The 19,837-nt window shown below is 37.2% G+C and overlaps 1 protein-coding gene across 7 annotated transcripts in view; it reads right to left on the bottom strand.

Annotated features, from left to right (window-relative positions):
- Positions 1 to 19,837, bottom strand: part of COL19A1 (collagen type XIX alpha 1 chain) — a 188,055-nt gene that overhangs the window by 69,483 nt on the left and 98,735 nt on the right. For all 7 annotated transcript variants that reach the window (XM_042016401.1, XM_042016398.1, XM_042016402.1 and 4 more), the window contains one exon: positions 9,354 to 9,401. In XM_042016401.1, the coding sequence (XP_041872335.1) occupies positions 9,354 to 9,401 (48 nt within the window). The remainder of the gene's footprint in view (positions 1 to 9,353; positions 9,402 to 19,837) is intronic.

The raw sequence follows: 19,837 nt of genomic DNA, 5'->3' as shown, positions 1-19,837 counted from the left end.
GATGCCCAAAGTTGCCACCAAGCAGCCAGAAAAGTTCCAGGGCCTACACTAACTCAGATTGCAGCAAGAGTTGGGATATTCTCTCCCCTAAATTGAAAATCTATGCTGCAGACAATGAAACCTTTCAACTTCAGTAATACAGTGTTACGACTTGAATTTACTTCAATCCTATTAACTTTGGCCTTGAGGACACATTATGGTAACCAGTATATTACAAATTAACCTCTATATTAAATGTTAAACCTGAACAAAATCACAGGAAATAAGGCCAGAAGGCAAGAAATTAAGCTGTTTGCAGAAATCAATTGCAAGTCTGTTCCTCATATCGCACTAAAACCTTTCACAGAAACATGGGTCAGAGAAGAATAGAGCACACAGAACCTAATCCCCTGTTTTGGGACAAAAGTCAGTAGTGAGCTCCTCATTAATGCAGATGCACTCCTGCACTCAATCTTGGGTTTCCAAAATAATTTTAGGAATTATTTACAAAATCTCTAGGTTCTTCATTGTGACATTAATAAAATGCTAAAAGGGAATCCCTAGCCAGATTACATAAAATTCAAGTGCATTTAACAAACAAAAAAAAGGTCCTTAAACAGGCAGAGCAATGCTGAGAAGTCGAATGCCGCAACCTATTTTGCCAACAAATCGCTAGAAAAAATCCATCACAATTTTTCAAGTGTATCCATAAAAGCTCAATTTTAATTCAAAATCACTCAAAGAAATAGCTTTCAACTATATTTAGATAATTTATACCTTAGTTTTTAACTATGAGAAATAAATTCTTATTCTCTCATGAGTCTATACCTTTTGCTAAAAGACATCAAAAGAAGTATTAGTAATAGAGTACTTGAAAGAAAGTCCGAAAATTCTAAATGAGCCTCTTAAAAGCTAAACCATTTCTGCTATACCATTAAAAGTAAGATTTTAATTTCTACAGTGGAAATTAACAAGGGAAAAAAACCAGAACTTTTCTATTTGACAAATCTGTCTTTAGCATTCTAAATTACAACGTTTTCATTCCATTTTTAAATGCCAAAGCGGGAAAAGGAAATATTTTTAAGCTGTATCCTATTTTACTGGAAATGTACTTCAAGGTAGAAACATCCTGGGGAAAAAAACTGTTTTACGTTAAGCATTTTTGGACTATTAAATGTCAGAGTGAAGGAACATACAGAACTCCAACTTAAAGAGGAAATCAGATTGGAACTTTGCATGTTTTAAAATAACTTACATTAAAGTCAAGTAGGACTGAGAAGATTAAAAGAGATTCCAAAACTCCAGAGCTTTAGCTGTGAAGAAAACATTTTGCATTGTGCCAGGAGGCTAACCTGCAATGCAAACGTTATCATTGCTCTGTAAATTTGTTTTATAATTGGTTAAGTACAACATTTACTCACTGAACTAGAAAACAAAAATGTCAAAGAAATATTTAAGTTCTATAATTCAGATAAATGCAATCTGAATTTAATTTTGATGCCACTCTAAATAATTATGGTAAGAAAATCTAACAGCTCTTCATCTATTTATTTATGAAGATTTTCCACTTTGTCAAAATAACTTTATTCATGCTTGATTAGAAAAATTTGTAATCTCAGAGAGTAAACTGATTATTAACGTAAGGCAAATACTGCAATTCCACAAGGTCCCAATTTGCAATTCCACTAAAACATGTAATTTTAGTGAAAACAGTGATGAAATACTAGATATGACAACAGACTCTCAGTTTTATGACGTGTTTAATCTATTACTAAGATAATGCTAAAATAGCTTCCTCTTAAGTGAAGTATTTGGTATTATAAACACAACTATTGGAAATAAGGAAGTTCTTTTAAAATATTTACTTCAGGACATCTGCAACATCCCAAGGAACACAGAGTCAAGAATACGGCTGTGATATTGTGGAAAGATTTGTAAATGCTTGAACCCAATTCACCACTGGAACCAGGAAAACCACCATGATGGAAAAATAAAAGACTTTAAAAAAATCTTATTAATCCATAGAAATGAAGTTGTTGGCAGCTATGCTGAGAATAAGCTAGAGCTAGTCAAATAAAAACCACAGAATTGTCTGGCTTGGAGGAAACTCTTGAGATCACTTAGTATAATCCCAGTCTTAAAGCAGGATCAATTGTCCAGGACTGTGTCTACTTAGCTTTTGAGTATCTGCACAGATGGAGGCTCCACAACCTCTCTGGGCAATCTGCATCAGTATTTGATGAACTTCATAGTAAGAAAGGGCTTTCTTGTGTTCAGACAGAATTTTCTGTTTGTTTTTTTTTCTAATTTTTTGCCCATTGCCTCTTGTCCTGTCACCAGCTGCTACTGAGGTAATACTGAATGTATCTTCCTCTTCTTTATTCCCTCACATCAGGTACTTACACACTGATTAGATTCCCACTGAGCCTTCTCCAGACTGAAGAGTCCCAGCTCTCTCAGTCTCTGCTTCCATGAAAGCTTCTCCAGTTGCACCTTGTGGCCCTGTGCTAGATCCCCCTCAGGAAGTCGGTATCTTTCTTGAGGTGGTCTCACCAGCGCTGAGCAAAGGGGAAGGATGGATATCTCCCCTGACCTGCTAGCAATGCCCTTTCAAATGCAGGCCGGGATATCACTGGCCTTTTTATGCCACAAGAATGCACTGCTGGCTCATGGTCTGCGTATTGTCCAAAGAGTTCTTCTACACAAAACTTTCTTCCAGACAGTTTCTTCCCAGTGTATGCTGATATCTGGGGTTATTCCTCCCTAGATGCTGAATTTTGCATTTGTTCTTGTTGAACTTCATGTGGTTTCTCCTGCCCCAGTTCTCTGCTACATTCCTCCCCATTGTCCAGGGGGTCAATGAGGACACTGGGCAGTACTAGCTCTAGTAGTAACCGTGGGATACACCACTAGTGACTCGTCTCCAACTGGACATTGTGCTATAAATGACAAACCTCTGGACTCTGTTTTTCAATCCACCTCACCATCCACCCATCTAACCTGTACTTTGTCTGCTTGTCTATGAAGTTGACAAGATAAAATTATGAGAGATAATGTCAAAGTCTTTGCTAAAGCTGAGGTTGACATCCACTGCTCACCTCTCATCCACCTAGCTAGTCACATCATAGTAGAAAGCAATGTACTTGTTCAAGAAAAATTTCCCTTTCAGAAATCCATACAGACTATCCCAACCACCTTCTTGTTCTCCACGTGTTTGGAAATGGTTTCCAGGAAGATTTCCTCTTTCACATTCCCAGGGTTGATGTGAAGCCTATAGGCCTGTAGTTATCTGCACCTTCCTTTGTGAAGATAGAAGTGATATTTGCTCTTTTCCAGTCTTCAGGAGTCTCTCCCAGTCACCATGACCATTCAAAATAATCAAGAGAGGATTGTAGTGTGTGAGGCCCTATGGACTTAGACAGCTGTGTCCTTCATCTGGGTACAAAAGTCTGACAGCAAACAGCTATCAGTGCTCCTTCAGTAGTGCTTGGGTCCTGTGCCTTGTGACCACCATCTCTAAATACATGCATGCTGGACAGAGAAAGTTTGCTGGCCTCTTCTTTGTGCCCTTCTGCATGAACTGCTGTGCCACCTGCTGCATCTACTGGCTGCTTGTGTCACGGCTGCAGAAATTGCTCTTGCAGAGTCCTCATCCAGCACAGGCCAGAAGGGGCCTGACCTCACTGCTGCAGCACCCGCTGCTCAAGGACAGCTGGCAGAGTTTGCTAGAAGCTGCTAGAGCTACCCTTACCTTAGCCTCACCTGGAAACAACAGGCATCCTCAGTATCCTCAGAGGCTTCCCAGAAGTGTCCAAATCACAAAAAAAGTGCTCAGGAGCTCAAGAAGGCATCAAGAGAATCATAAAGAAGCAGAAACTGCTGCACAAACTGCTGTGTATTTTAGCTGCATGCTGGGCCTGGCTCTTCTATAGGCCAGCTGAGAATACAAAATCACCCTGTCTAGATTTCACAGTATAGTTGTCTAACAAAATTGCCTTGATCCTTCGCATGAAGAAAATTTTTGGAATTCACTGAAGCATTATATTTTAAAAATTGAATCATTTTCAGAAAAAAATAGTATTTATAACATCAAGTTCAGGGACAATCCCTGCTACAAAGATATCCAGCTGAAATTAAGCATTACTTTCCAAAACATTTGGAATTTTAATTTGGAAATATAAACTTCATTGCATTTAACACAGTAAAGGCAGAGTCTGGAAAGCTCCATGCAACCTGTAAACTATAGGTAGTAGAAATTTTTAAGGATACACAGCAAAATGACAAAATTATTTGATGACTTTGGAAAATTCTTTGCATGGGAGCTGAAGGCCCCTAGTTGAATTTTTTTCAAAAATTAATGGAATGGTGACTTGATTATAGAGAAAAAACTCTAAATACCTCTTCAATATAAAATGACATTCAAAAAGCCCATTTACTGGAGGCTAATGGAGGATTAGTTACATGCCCAGTGTAAAATAAAATACATATTTTGAAATGTATGATTGACAAGAAACACTGGAAGAAAGGAATCAAGGAGACTTGCAAACAGTCTGTTGTTAATGTTCTTTCAAGTGGAAACTAGACTTCTGCAAAAGATGTGCTTACCTAGAAAGTGCAGGATTATTGAGAAAAATAATAGTTCTGCACAACACAGGGATCCAGGAAGATGGCGTAGTTGTCCCCTGCGGTTTAAATTCTGTGCAATGCTAGGTTAGTAGTCAATCTTACTATTTTTTGTGGGTCGGTAATATTGGACCAGGGACTTTTCTGAGTAATGTGTAATTACCTTCTGAAGCTCCTGATGTCATTCTGAGCAGTTGTGTAATAGTATCAAGTTGCTGCAGCAGTAACATGCCTTAAGCCAACGTGAAGGACACTGAAAAATTATGGATGAACGTAATGCCTGCCCACAGAGTGGTCTAGTATTTCTCATGCTGGAATGAGGGAAAAGGAATGAGTAGCTGTTTCTACTGGCCCATTTCTTTCAGTGACCAGAACTAAACCCAAAAGCTCCTCCTGAGTAAGGTCTCATGTCTAACACAAATAACTTCTTTGAGGATAAAAATCCCTAAAAAAATTATAAAAAGTCACTACTTGTAGAGCAGGAGGAAACACTAGCCTTTTTTAAGAGAAGCAAATGTTTGAGGACTCCTTGAGCCCACAGGAAAACACAATGACTAACAAATATGAATGACATTGGGTATCTTGGCAAAAGGAGAAACATAAAGAGCTTATACATGCTTATACAAAATTTAACTGCATTCCCTGATGACATTATCACAGCACAGATACCCCTTAAATGAGTATTATATAAGTCTCAGGTTGACTGAGGAATCAGAAATAAGTTCACTGTGTGCTCTCTGAATATGGCCAGGTTGTGATGTAACCAGGTTATGATGTCTTCTGCTGTGACAATTACTTTTACCTTCAGAGTAAAAAATATTGAATATTTTTTGTAAAGCTACTGAAAATTCTAGGTAGTTGCTTTTCTGTAGATGAAGCGCAGTAGTAAACCATGCAAAACCGAAAGCAAATTCCTTCACTTGATCTTGAAACTCTGTTCCTCTCTTTTTAGTGCTGTGCAAAGGAAACAAGCTATGTAAGTCTGAAGATCATTATTTGTACTACCTCATTGCTCATGAAGGTTGCTGTCCTCTCCAGTATAAGACAGCCACATGCACAATGAGAAGAGATAACAAAAGAGATGAGAGGGAAAGGTGTCACAATAAGTGAGGAAAGAATAGGAACTTGTGAGTTTACTCTTAAAAACACAACTGACACTCTTGGTAAATGCTAGACTATTAATCTATTTGTTTGTTCAGAAAAGAAATATTTATGCTTTTTGCTACTAGAGCAGTATGAGAGAAGTAATAAGCTTATGAATCCAATTTTTATTTATCATCACAATAATTGTTCTCCATGACTGCATTACTTCAAATTTTTAGCATGTTTGCAATTTTCTTTTAAATAAAGCCAAAAAATAAGACATGCATCCTGATACAAAGTCCTTTAATGCTGCGCAGAACTAGTCAAAGAACTTTCAGGGCTTCATCTCTCCTTCTGAATGATGTCCCCACACTACATTTCTGTAAACATATCACACTAATGTACTGCTTTCTGCAAACCTTTTTATTCTTTAGGCTATCTGGAAGGCATCCAGGGAGACTAAGATAGAAGATATTTCACACACTTCTGTCATCAATTTCCATTGCTGACCATCATTCAAACAAGTAAGAACCTAAACTGCTTTTTGATATGGGAGCAAGATCATAACCCAATGTGACCATATTGTAGTAATATACTGTATTACTATACTATATATACAGTATAATATATCAAAGACACATAAAATGACATATTCAGTATTTTAATAATCATGCATGGGCTCAAATGACACCAGGTAACTCCTTCTACAGTACATCTATCAGACAAAAGCTGTTACCACCTTATCTGAAAAAGTATTGATCCCCCTTTACACTTGAAATAAATAAACCATTGACATCCTCTAATTAAGTAATGATGTAAATTTGTATTTCTAAACCACTTTGATGTATATGTCAATAAGCATTTTAAGGTTGACATAACTTTGGACTCAAAAACTACAGTTCAGTTACCTTTATGTTTATTATAATAGTAACTAAACTTATTCTATTTCTGTAATAATCTTTATATGTATTTTTATGATGTAATTTTATTTGCGGATTATTCCTGTGAGGTGAAAGAAATACTTCTACTCAGACTTATTCCTCTCAATAGGGGTACAATTTTCCTAGTTTCCTCTTAAGAGAATGCAGGATAGATGGGTGCCCGCTCTGGGACAGGGCACCTTTGGTATTTCTTATTAGTTCTAATATTAAACTCTGGTTTGGGTTGATATAATAAAACTTCACTTAAACCACTCTGAAAATGAAAATGCATGCTGTTTTTCTTGCCTTTATACTCATTTTCTATTGCCATTTACCTGTCACTAGCTCTAACCTGAACCTTCTACATGTTTCTTCAATATCACCATTAGCACAGTTAATTTTTCTCAGTTCCTTATACCTTGCTTCAATGTGTATTCTGAGGTAAATTACACACTTTATGATTCTCCTCTCAACTCCTTACTAATCTAAGAGGAGTTGAACTTTCAGAGGAGCTGAACACTTAAAAATGCTCCTGATGTAGGTGGAAATTTAAATCTTGAATATGGCAAGAACAGTATGAATGGCAATTTAAAAAAAAGTTCATGTTCTCCAAGTGTGGCAGCCAAATAGAATAGATACTTTTAGGTGTTTCTGGAGGGTTTTTTTTCCCCTAAAATGTTAAAGTTCTAGTCTTCAGAATGGACACAATATCACTTTTCGGTCTGAATAGTACGTCAGAGAAAAAATTATTAGCTAGTTACACACTCAATAATGTGTTTTAATCTTCGAAAGACAGCCCATGAGAAAAGCAATAACTTCATATAATGTGAAAGATTTGGAGGATGTGCTGAAAGTAGAACAGAGGAACATGACATCTATAATTGAATAAAAAGGAGCATTTAATAGCCATTAGATGTGCACCATCCTGTTTGTCATTAAACAGAGCAGAGATCTTGTTCCAAATGGTATGTTATTGTGTAATTAAATGTATTGGAAATGCAAAAGCACATGGAGTTGAATTAAGACTGCCAACAATGTTGTTAGTGCTTGGGCGGGAGAGGCCAGCAGAAGGAGTATTGTTGTGAGCATCTCACTGGTAGAAAGATAAAGACAGATGTTGGGACTCCACAGTCTGCTGTTGCCATTGTTTGGCTCAAGGCAACTGTGTGCATGGCAAGATTACAAAACCATCAGTGCTCCTGCTTTTATGGAGGCTGGAGGGTGGCAGCAGCTCAATTTTATGTGTGAGTAGGAAAATGTCTGTGATGAATGCATCAACCCACTAATTCCTATTGCAAAATGGAAAAAAATTAAAAAGCACTTCCAAATCCATTTAGCCACCATTAAATATAATACAGTGTGTTAACTCTGAATTTTTGCATTAAAAAAAAATGAAGAAGTTCCAAGAGTGAAGTTTTTAAAACACAGGAATATTTATAACTGTTCCTAAAGGAGAAGTATGTCTTTTTGCAGATTCAGTACTCCACAGAACAACTCTAAAATATGCTAAAATTGAATATGAATATCTTTTCACAGTATCCTATATAGTTAATTGCCTAACCATAATAGTCATAGTAATTATAAAATCCTTAATAAGGACGTTAATATGCTAGTAAATACACTTTAATAACATATTCATCACACAACTTTGAATTCTCCATTACTACACTGACTTTTTCTGAACAAGTTCTCAATCCTTAGCGAGAAACATAAATAAACCCAGCTTTCATATCTTCATGTTCAACTTAAATAGAATTTAGTACTATTTTTAAGACTTAAAAACCAACACAAAACATAACTTTGGGGCCTACACATCATTACTCATTTTGTTCAAGAACTAGTCTTCTGTTAGTTTTATTACTATTATTGGAATCATTAAATTAGCCTTTAAAAATTCACTGTGGTTTACTAAGTTCAATGATGAGAAACACTAAATCCTTTTACTTCAGATATTTTAATTGAGATGTTGAATATCAAGATGCCTAAATAAACCAAGAATTATTGAGACCCAACTTCAAAACTGCAGACTGGGCACACACTTAGTTTGTAAAAATATTGAAATGCTTGAGTCTTAATATCTTCCAGAACTTTTAGGAACATACTAGATTATAATTTTACAAAAACTGAATCAATTCTTGTGATACCACCATCATAGTGTATTTGTTATCTATTCTAATGAATTATCAAATTCTATAAGTCAGGGAAAATAAAAACAAAACATGGAGAAACCAGTCAATTACTTAATTATATTAAAATTCTGAATAACCAAAGGTTTATTTCAGGTATTTGGCAAATACTGCCCCCCACCCCCGGTACTGTATGATATCTTTTTGTACGTGTATGTTAGGCGCTGACACTTGCATAATAGCATCTAAAAGACCAGGGTCAGTAGTACTGGTTTCTGTTAATATTTTAGGTAATGACTCTAAATTAATATCTTTATATATCTTAGATGTTGTAAGGTATAGTTCATCCCTGCTAAAAAATGAAAACTGTTAAAATTACAGCAGAAGCACACTGCACAAAACACAATACAATGCATCTGTGCTGCCAATCATTAAAACACTTTAGATGGTTGAAATTGTTAAATCTCCTTCAACTGAAGAGAAACCTCAAGTGTCAGGGCTCAGTTTGTTGTCAGCATGCTTCATACTCAGCTGCTACCTTACCATTTTTTATTAGTGCTTAGGCAGAAGTCGCACATCAAGCTGTTAGCACACTCACCAGTTGTTCGCCAAGTTTACTCACCCTTTGACCTTCTTTGCCAGGTGGACCTTGGGGACCCTCCAGCAAACCCTGAAAATACAAACATTAAACAATTATAACATTCAGTGCTATTTTCATCCTCTATTTTTCTACAGAAGTAAGACTTATCCAAAGATCCAGATGGCAAGACAAGGCATTTATTTCTAACAATAAGAATTGGCTATTTGTAACGATTCCTTCAATGTTATATTAAGGTGCAAGAAGAAACACAATAATTATTATTCACATTCCATCATACAAAGACTGAATCCTTTGGAAAAGAAGAGGTAAGTCAGCACTAATTAAGCATAGTTATATTTAACTACAAAATTAATTGAAAAGTGATTTATCTTTTTAAGTTAGGATGCCATAAAAAAAATGAAATAAAGTTATTTTAAATGAAAGACAACTTGCTCTACAACTCAAATTCAAATATAGGCACTGAAGGGGGAGGGGAAGGCAGGGAAAGGGAACTAAATATAGCAGAAGGCCTTATGCTTGCTATATCCTAAGAACCAGCCCTGTGCTGCTTCCTCTGCATGTCTGGCTCGGCTTTTCAAAACACTTCAGTGCCTCTTTTCTCCCTCTCTCTCTCCTGAACAGGCTCAGAAGCTTTGAGTGTTTTGAATATATCCTTGACTTGTGAGCCTTCCTTCTGAACTCAGTGCAAGGATCTGCCTTTTTCAGTCACACACCAAATTACAGACCACTTCTGATGCTATGGGGCTTTAATTTTATATCTGATTAATGTACAATATAATCATAAAGCCTTCACATAACATCTCAGAAAAACCTAGAACAGTCATTCCCCCCCACTCCCCCTTTACTACATGAGTCACCTTGGAACACAATTAAAAAAAATTACTTTGAGGAAGCAATCCAATTTCCATTATAGCAACAAGAAATGTGAAATAATTTTCAATGTAATCAGCAAAGAATATGTAACAGTTCTGCATTGTATAATTAAAAAAAAAAAGCCTTGCATGTAATATTGTGTGTTGTGACAGGGTATCACAAAATTAAAGAACTTACATTTTGTTTATTTAAGAATTTGAAATACTAACATTTTAAAATCTTTAAAATTACTCAGACTTGTGTATTGCTTCTGCTTGAGTTACATCTTTGGTCAAATCCAATCTCCTTCTTTAGAATCAATTACACATATTTGTTGACCCAATAAGGGTGAACTGAGGCGCCCTGACAATCATGATTTTTAAAAGTACCCGATATCTAGAAATGAATTTAAGAAGTTCGTTTATGATCTCTAATTTGCAAGATAAACTTGAGAAAGTAAGTAGGCCTTCCAAATCTACTAGCTCATATATCTTCAAGTAATGTTTTAAGTTGATTAGAATGTAGCTTGTCTTCAATTTTAAAAAGAAGTAGTCACTTCAAGAGCTCTTCCATTCCTATCATTTCTCCACTTTCAAACACTGAAGCTAAAAAATATATCAGACAGTATTTCACTATAGGTATTTCTCCTATCCTTTCAGTTTATAATATAAACAGGATAAGGTTGAGGATCTTTTACAAAGCTGATGCACACCATTTCTATCTTTCACCATAAGTTTATGGAACTAAACTATGCATGAGAATGTTGTGCCCAACAAATAATACCATAGTAAGTTAATTACAGTGCAAATTATGTAGCTTATACATACACAAACCCATAAAGCCGCATGTCAATGTGACCTCTGTAAAGCTTCCTGACTTTCCCATCAAGGTAGTGTGGAACTTGCAGAGTATTCTCTCCGTCTAACTGTCAGCAATATTCTAATTCTGTAAAAAAATGCTGGGAATTCAGGAAGAGGTGGAATTTTGTTTTGTTTACTTTTCATTTTAGTGACAACTTTATGCAGGGGAATGAGATGAAAACCTGTAATGTCTGTTTTATGGGGGAGGAAATACTTAGCCTCACATATCTGTACAATAAGGCTCCAAGGGGACAAGAATTACACAAGAATGTAACTGCACAATAGTGATAATTAATAGCCAACATTTTTATCCAAGGAGTACTTTTATTCTTTTTCTTCTCTCTACAATATTATTGTCAAGAAAAAGGAACCAGATAAGGAGATTTATCTTCAAGGAAAGGGAGGAGAGCTGCGTACAATTGGTAACTAGGCAGGGAGGACTCCCCTGTACAAGGAGCCACATCCTGATATTGAAACTGAGGTAAAAGTTCACACCAACTTCAGTGGGATCTTCCGTTTAAAAAGTGATAGGACAACATGGGCCATGTTAACTAACACAGCCCTAAAACTGTAGTAATGTGGCCAAAGTAATGACTTAGCAATGCTATCTCTGCTCAACATCCACTGAAAGAGATCATGGAAAAACAACTGCAAAAGAAACCTTCAGGAGAAATTAAAAAGAAGCCTTCTACAGTGAAGTCTGTCTAAACTGATGAATAAAACATCTATCACTGAACTCCCATATAACTTGGCAACGAATAGAAATACATGTTTGTAGGAAGGAAGACTAAACTATCTACTTAGGTTGCATTCCTATTTAATTTCTGGACATCTTCCTTTGGAGATCAAAGATCAGATTAGACTCCTTCAAACCATGGATAGCACAGTTGGTCAGAGGAGCCCACCACCAGAGATAAAGGGATAGAATATAGACTGCATAGACATACTTGTATGTATCTATCATCCTATCTATCTATGGTATATGGGATATGCTGTTAACTGTGTTCAAAACATTTACATCAGAAGGCAATCTATTGTACATGTACAAACTCCCCAGGTAAACAACAGACAAAGCAATTAAGATCAGAGAACCATACAATGGTTTGGGTTGGAAGGGACCTTTAGAGGCCGTCTAGTCCAACCCTCCTGCAATGAGCAGGGACATCTTCAACTAAATCAGGTTACTCAGAGCCCCCATCCAACCCGGACTTGAATGTTTCCAGGGATGGAGCCTCCACCACCTCTATGAGCAATCTGTTCCAGTGTTTTACCACCCTCGTCGTAAAAAACTTCATTATTATATCTAACCTAAATGGACCCTCCTTCAGTTTAATACCTCCTTCAGTTTTATCTCTTGTCCCATCTCAACAGATTCAGCTAAAGTCTGTACCCACCTTTCTTACGGGTGCCCTTCAGGTACTGCAAGGCAATTGAAATCATTCACTGTGTGTCACCGTCACTCTGATACTTTTGAACTGGCAAGAGCATGGGTGTGGCGATGAGCTAAAGAATGTCTAGGAACAGCACAAGGCACTGTGAAGTATAAAACCAACCTATTTTTGTGACATCAGGCTGGCAGGAAAGTATGATACGTCCTACCAGGTGACCTAACATGCACAGGATTTTCCTGACTCTGCCAGGCCACCTTTGAGGCTGGAAGGTGGTAGCCTTCTGCCTACTTCATGGAGCAGTGAATTAAAATAATATATACAGTCTATAAAGCCTGTTCCTGTCATGGAACAAGCAAGCCCCTTGGAGCTATGTACCTGAAGGAGCTTGAGGAACATGAATTGTAAATGTCTCAAACATTACCAAGTATCTTGGGGAAAATAAAAGTCAGTAAAATGGAGATGTTCTTAAGTGAAACTTAAAAAATTCTATCACAATGAGTGAGGATGGCTATGAAGAGAGATGAAACATGATGCATGGGTAGGCAGAAGAGGGTTGTACAAAATCTTGAAAATGAAGAGCAGAAACTTGTGAATTCCTTTATAGGAGGTAAACCATACAGGGAAGTGTTGACAAGGGAAAAGATGCTGGTTAGAATATAGAATAGAGAAAGTAAGCACACTGTGAAGAACTTGCCGACAGATATTTAAACAAAATATCATCAAAACTTAGTCTAAGCCTTAGTTGAGGGAAACTAGGAAAAAACAACGTTTAAAAAATGCTACGGTAGAATAAATGAGTTTTTAAAAGAATTTGTATTGAAAATATCTGTAGGAATTAACATTTTAGTACTTTAACAGCTAATATTTTTTGCAAGTGTCAGGAGATGAAAACTAATAAGAATTATTTAACTTGTGACAGTAGAAGAAAAATATGCTAGGAAGTTATAGAAAAATTAGCAAACAGTTCAGCCAGTTAAGATGTTTCAAGTTTCAGAAACTGTTAATTTTAAATGTATGCGTGTGGAGCTATCAGAGGCCACTTACTGTAGAAGGGCTAAAATCCTGTCATGTGACTCTGCAAGTACAAAATCATTTTAAAATACCTGACAGATCACAAAAAGCATCTGCAGAGATATGGTGGAGGCATCATTCATAAATTTAACAACTCAGAGTAACTGCCTAAGAACATACTCTCAAAAAAGCAAAGTTTTTAATCATGACCCCATGGTGAAACAAAGAAAGTTTAAAAAAAAAAATCACAGCTGAAGTGAAACTGTGAGGTTACTTAAAGTTGTACAGGAGATTATGGCTGATGCCAAGAGAACAAAATATTAGAAAAGCACATATATTTTTGGTATTCTGAAAATCGCTTCAAAACATAGCTGAAAGTTTTTGAAGCAGAAGGGTAGATAGCTGCCTTATGTACTTGTAGGTAGTGTTGCTGGAATACATTCTGAGCTGGAATATGTTTCCTCCTCAACACAAATTAAATATAATACAAATGTTAGCAATAATAATGCAGTTCTAATTAAGGCACAAAAATTATTTCATTTATAGACTGGTTTGTGTGTTCTATACACAAGCTACTGTCATCCAGTTTTCCTCACTATGAATTCCAGCAAACAAATGACCCCAATTTTTACAGAATAAACACTACTAGACAGGGAGAAAATGTATGTAATTTAGTGAGATGAGTTAAACAAACTCTAAATTAGGTATGCAGAAACACCTTGTGCTAATATAAGAATAGGTCATTTTTTTAATCATTTATATATGCAAGCTTTTATAACAATAAAACTTGCTACTTCAAAAAGACTTAGCTATAAGAGATATGATTTTGCCAAGTAATTCTGAAACATTATTTTGATAAACAGAAAAATATAGCTGCACTGAAACAACATCAACACTAAAATATTCTTAAAAGCAAACTGGCAGGCAGTTCCCTCTGTGGGGGATTGATGTAGTTCTTTAAAACACAGTTCTCGTCAGGATAAAGGAAAGCCATCACATTGTCGAATTAAATTTTCAGTGAACCCTCTGTTAACTCCACAAGTAGAGCAGCACAGGATCACAGTAATCAAGAGTCAGGTAAAAAGTGACCACAGATTTTCAAATTCCTGGCATAACACAATGGGTGGTCACAGTGAAGGCCTGACTGCCTTGGAGAGCACTCCCCAGCCACCCAAATACTGCTTGTGGGATGGATGGTACTGCTGTGGCTGCACTGGTGTAAGAATGGCACAGCATCCCAGACAGGATGCAACAAGATGCAGTTCAATAGGTCTTAAATGCATCTACTTATCTGGAGGTGTTCGTAGAGAACAAGTTCTACTGTGCAGGTCACTGTGATCCTTCTATCCTGTTTTGAGAATATTTTCCTCTTTGCCCTGTTTGTACCATACTGAGAGTAAATTAACGGCTTCCTCTCAGGTAAACACAGACTATCACGCTCAGCAAGCAAAGCAACTGAAATATGAATAACTTCCCTACAGTCAAGATGGTCAAAATGTTGGTTTCTCAGGTATCATCAAGGCAGTTTACTTGCTGCAACTGTGATGCTGCCCTACTTTGAACCCCAAACAGGAGGATGAGGAAGTGGGAGACCTTAAAATACAATTACAGTGGTTTCCTCTTCTTGTTCAAAAGATTGTCCATCACCACCCACATGGAAGCCCACAGAGCTTGCAGACACTCCTCACTGTTACAACATGTTACAATGGGAAAAATGGCACAGGAAAATCACAGAAGGATGAGTAATTTCCTGTTGTATTACCACTTATGAGGGAAATTAGACTACCTCTATCCTAAGCATTTCCAAACATGACCTGATGTCATTCACATCCTTACTGAAGTACTTGGAGACAGCAAGTTGAAAGATTTGTACACCTGCTTGGCCTCTTAAACTTACTGCAGTGACCATAATGTTTTGGTCTGACACCATTTTTCTTTCTAAACTGCTTTTAATCCATTTACTTCCATAGAAAAGGAGGCAGCATTTAGCAGAAGTCTGCTAAATGAATGAAATGCTAGTAGCATTTCAGTCTAACAGAAAACATGATCAGCTACATTTTCTTGATAATTTATTACTGGAGCAAACAGAAAATATGTTCCTCACTGGTGTCATTATTCTTTGGGTTTGACCATTTCTTTAGTTCTTCTCTCTGGTAGCTTGAAACGTACTGTCCTTCAGAGACAATAATTTGAAAGAGAAACTGGAAGGGTCATTTCACAGAAGTTCAGACTTCATGAACCTAGTACTTTTAATAAACATAGGTTTATTTGCTAAGCAAAAAAAGTATAATTAAAATCCTGAGGAGTAAATCAAAATTATTCATTACATTGATGTCTACCGCATATGGGACATCATCTAATGAAGGACATATAAATCACATTCATGCCAATTTATCAGAGTAAGAATTTTCGAAAAACAAATTTACTGTAAGGTTAAGACTTCAATCTTCATTTGTGCCTTCAGTATCAGTATTACTGCAAAAGAAGATAAAAACTGCACTCTAACTGCTAAATCATCTTTTATTTCAGTAAAGGGGTAATCTTAATAGTATCTGCTCCCATAATTAAGAAGTGCTGTTTGAAGAAGAGGATATTTGTAAATTATACCGTAAGAGTAAAGAGATCACTATATTTCAGGAAAAACAACGTAACTGTTTAGTATTTTCGGGAAATTAATACACCTCCATTAAAAAAGCTCATATAGATAAAATTCAGATTTTCCTTAAAGTATGTGTCTAAAGAAAAGAAGGGATTTAGAATGAAAATGTAATTTTCAGTCTATACGTTTAGTTAAATAGAATTGCTTTTCTTTATGTCATTACATGAAAAGAAAGCAAGGGTAATATTAGTTGCGCTCCTTACTACTGGGGAGTGTGTGTCCCTTTCTTTATCTTCATATGAATAATGGAGGAGAAAGCTTTGCAATCTGTAGCTGACGTTTGCTTAGAAAGGGGGAGAGCCAAAAGTTACAGTGGAGCTTGCCCAGACCTGAATCTGCAACTTCCTCCCACAACCGCCTCCACACGGCACTTGTGCACCAGCTTCCTTAGGATCAATTTAACCAGACCTAGGAGCCAACATTCCAAATATCTGTTTAGTAAGCAAGTCCTGGGGACTTCTGTCTGTGACCGACTTAAGCCTCAGCTTCTGAGTAAACACTTGGTGCCATCTGGATGACTATTTTATAACTCCTGAAAGGGATAGGTTCGCAGGAACGTATGGACGGACGCTCATTTTCCTCAGGAACTAAAAGCAGCGTATCGAGTGTCGAGAGGAATAGTTATCATATATTTTACAAGAGATGGCTGTGCTACCTTCCCTCACCTGTCACTCTTCTGACACGGCACGCTAAGGCTTAAGCTGGGGATACCAGAGCGGGCAAGCTGTGGAGCCAGCTGTGACCCTGCAGAACACAGTCCCCAGCTTCTGCCACTAAATCCCACATCTCGACAAAACCACACCATAGGGCAGTACAATCCCTCCTTTTTACTCTCTGAAGGTTCCTCAGCTACAGCACAATTTATCAGGGAACTTAAACTTTAAACATCCCCCACATATTGCTGCATAAAGTGAACATAATAAAGGGGAAAAATTCAAAATATAATCCCAGCATTTATTCTCAAGACACCTAAAAAGTACTAAAGAAAAGAGGCATCTAGTACTTACAGAGCAATTCAGAACATAGCAGAGAAATTAAAGGCAGCATAAAGAAAGTCTGAGAATCAGTCATGATTTTTGACTACTCCCATAAAACTACCACCATAACTGAGAAGAAAAAAAAAAAAAAAAAAAGTGTATCTGGACTTAGGTAGTGTTAATTGACTCATAGAAACACAGGAAAACTTTACATCCTTAATAAAAGGGCTCAAATATACACACGTATATGTCAAATTTACAATAAAATGTATTTGCTTGACTAACGCCTGAGTCAAACAAATACACTTAGAACTATTGAAATTTCCCATTTCATTTGGGTTCTATGTAAATCCTGTAAACTTTATCACATTTCTTCTTACAGCTTAGCATATTTTGTGTTACAATTCTGTTTCTTTTCTCTAATTCTTCATGCATGATTGATGAAATTGTGTTCACAAGACTTACATATGTGCCTTAAAGAAATGCACAGAAACACAGGGAATTCTGATCCCATCTCTTTCTGAATTCTCTGCTACTGCAACAAGTGAGAAGTTTTGTTAAGTGTTCATGTTGTTAGGATTTCAGTGTGAAGTTTTCTGTCAGCTCACATCAAGCAGGAAGATCCAGAGCTCTACTTTATTTTTCAGATGCACTTTCTGAGCTATGAAATTTCAATTTCAAACTCATAAAATAATTTTTGTGTCTTAAAAAGCAGTGGTACTGTTCTGCCTGTTTTGCATTTTGGCATATGCTCATCTACCTGATAGGTTGTTACAGCTGTCGGGTATTTATGAATTCTGCCATACATACTGCCTGGAAATATCCCTCGTTCCACACTATAACAGCTATATATCTATCAGATGAACACTTAAAAATACATCTTTTTTCCTCCAAGTAATAATCCCTTCATTCTCTTCTGTATTTTCTCATGTTTTCACGTTTCTCATGCTTCTGGAGCAGTGGAGGATTTCCTACTCATTAGGGTTGCACAAACACTTTTAGACACAGAGTCAGTGATATCTTTTAGACTTTGGCAGTCTTTAGACAAATGAGAAAGCCAGGAATTTCTACTGCTTGCTGTTACATACTTGTGTAGATTACCTACAGGCAACTCTCCCTGGACCAACCAGCTGCTGCATTGCAGCAGTCTCAGTCTTTTGCTACCTTCACACTCCCTGTGCTAAGGACAGAAGCATGGTACAGGTCTGTGTATGACGAGAATGTTCTGACCCTGAACAACACTACTGATGGTCTAGTTTGTACTGAAATCAGAATATATGATAGACCTCATGCAGCTTATTCCACTGACGTACGATTTCTATGGAAACACACAGGAGTGGAAAAGCTGCACAGGGCAGTAGAGCTCTGTATAATCCCATCATTTACCACCTGTCTCTGTATGCAATGGCACTGGGGCAGGAGGTCAATGACCCAGGCCCAGTTGTCTAGTTTGAGCAAAACCAAGTCCCTTTTAATATTCCTTCCCTCCCTCTCTGCCCAAAAGTCATATTCAGGACTTAGTTCTAACTGTGTGCCATCATTTTCACTCCTCTTCCCTCCCTGCCCCCCACCATAATCAGTAACTTATCTTTTAGATAAAAATAAACAATTTTCACATTAGGGAAAAATAAAAATTACTAGAAGCAGAGAATAAACTTATGATATTATGCCTCCATCCCAAATTAATGGAACATTTAAAAACTTTAACGGGATTCATAACTGAAACACATCATATTTTGGCTATAACAGCATGAATGGTTCTGACATAGTAAGTTCTCATTAAGTGACACATGAACCATGATATTATCTGACCTACTATTTATTCACAGCAAGATATGACATCTTCCTTTCATGATTATATATTGTAAGAGTCACAGCCACACAGAAGTCACACAAATAAAACCACTCTGAAAACTGAATTTTGCCCTAGCCACCATCACTCATGTCATTCATCTTCTTTTAGCTCTTGCCAACAGAAACGCAGGACTATTTACAGTGGCAGAGAGAGGAAAGCCTTCCTGCTGGGCTGTATATTTCTGCTCTGCTGTAATCTGTCTTCAAACTGCTAAACCCATTCACACTCACTCTTGTCTACATCAGTTACTTACATACCTCTGAAGACCGTGTCTGCTTTCCTAAAATGTAATCTTTTTGTTTAAAAACCATAAAGATGACCATCAGTAAATGTACCAACACAGAGACATCTTGTTGTACTGGAATCAGTGAACTGAAACATTTGCACAGCATTCTGTAATCAAAGAAATGCAGTTCTTTGACAGTTCATTTTATGAAATTGGATCACTTCAGGTACAGAAGGAGTAAGTTCAGTCAGTCTGAAAGCAGCTTCTGATTCAGCAGTGTGCCCTGGAAGCCAGGAGGGACAAAAGTATCCTCGGAGGCATTAGGCACAGCATCGCCAGCCAGGCAGGGGAGGGGATTGTCCCGCTCTGCTCTGCACTGGGGTGGCCTCACCTCGAGTGCTGTGTTTGGGCACCACAATATAAGAAAGCTATTAAGTTCCTAGAGAGTGTCCAAAGGAGGGCCACAAGGTGGAAGAAGGACCTTAATGGGAAGAGCAGCTGAGGTCACTTGGTCTGTTTAGCCTGGAGAAGAGGAGAGTAAGAAGAAATCTCACTGCAGTTGCAACTTCCTTGTGAGGGGAAGAGGAGGGGCAGGCACTGATTTCTTTTCTGTGGTGACCAGTGACAGCATCCTAGGGAATGGCCTGAAGTTGTGTCAAGGGAGGTTTAGGCTG

This window comes from Corvus kubaryi, unplaced genomic scaffold (assembly GCF_017639235.1).
Source record: "Corvus kubaryi isolate FWS band 111438036 unplaced genomic scaffold, C.kubaryi_AGA036_p1.0 split3-73, whole genome shotgun sequence".
Lineage (NCBI taxonomy): Eukaryota > Metazoa > Chordata > Aves > Passeriformes > Corvidae > Corvus > Corvus kubaryi.
This window is presented reverse-complemented; position numbering and strand designations above follow the sequence as displayed.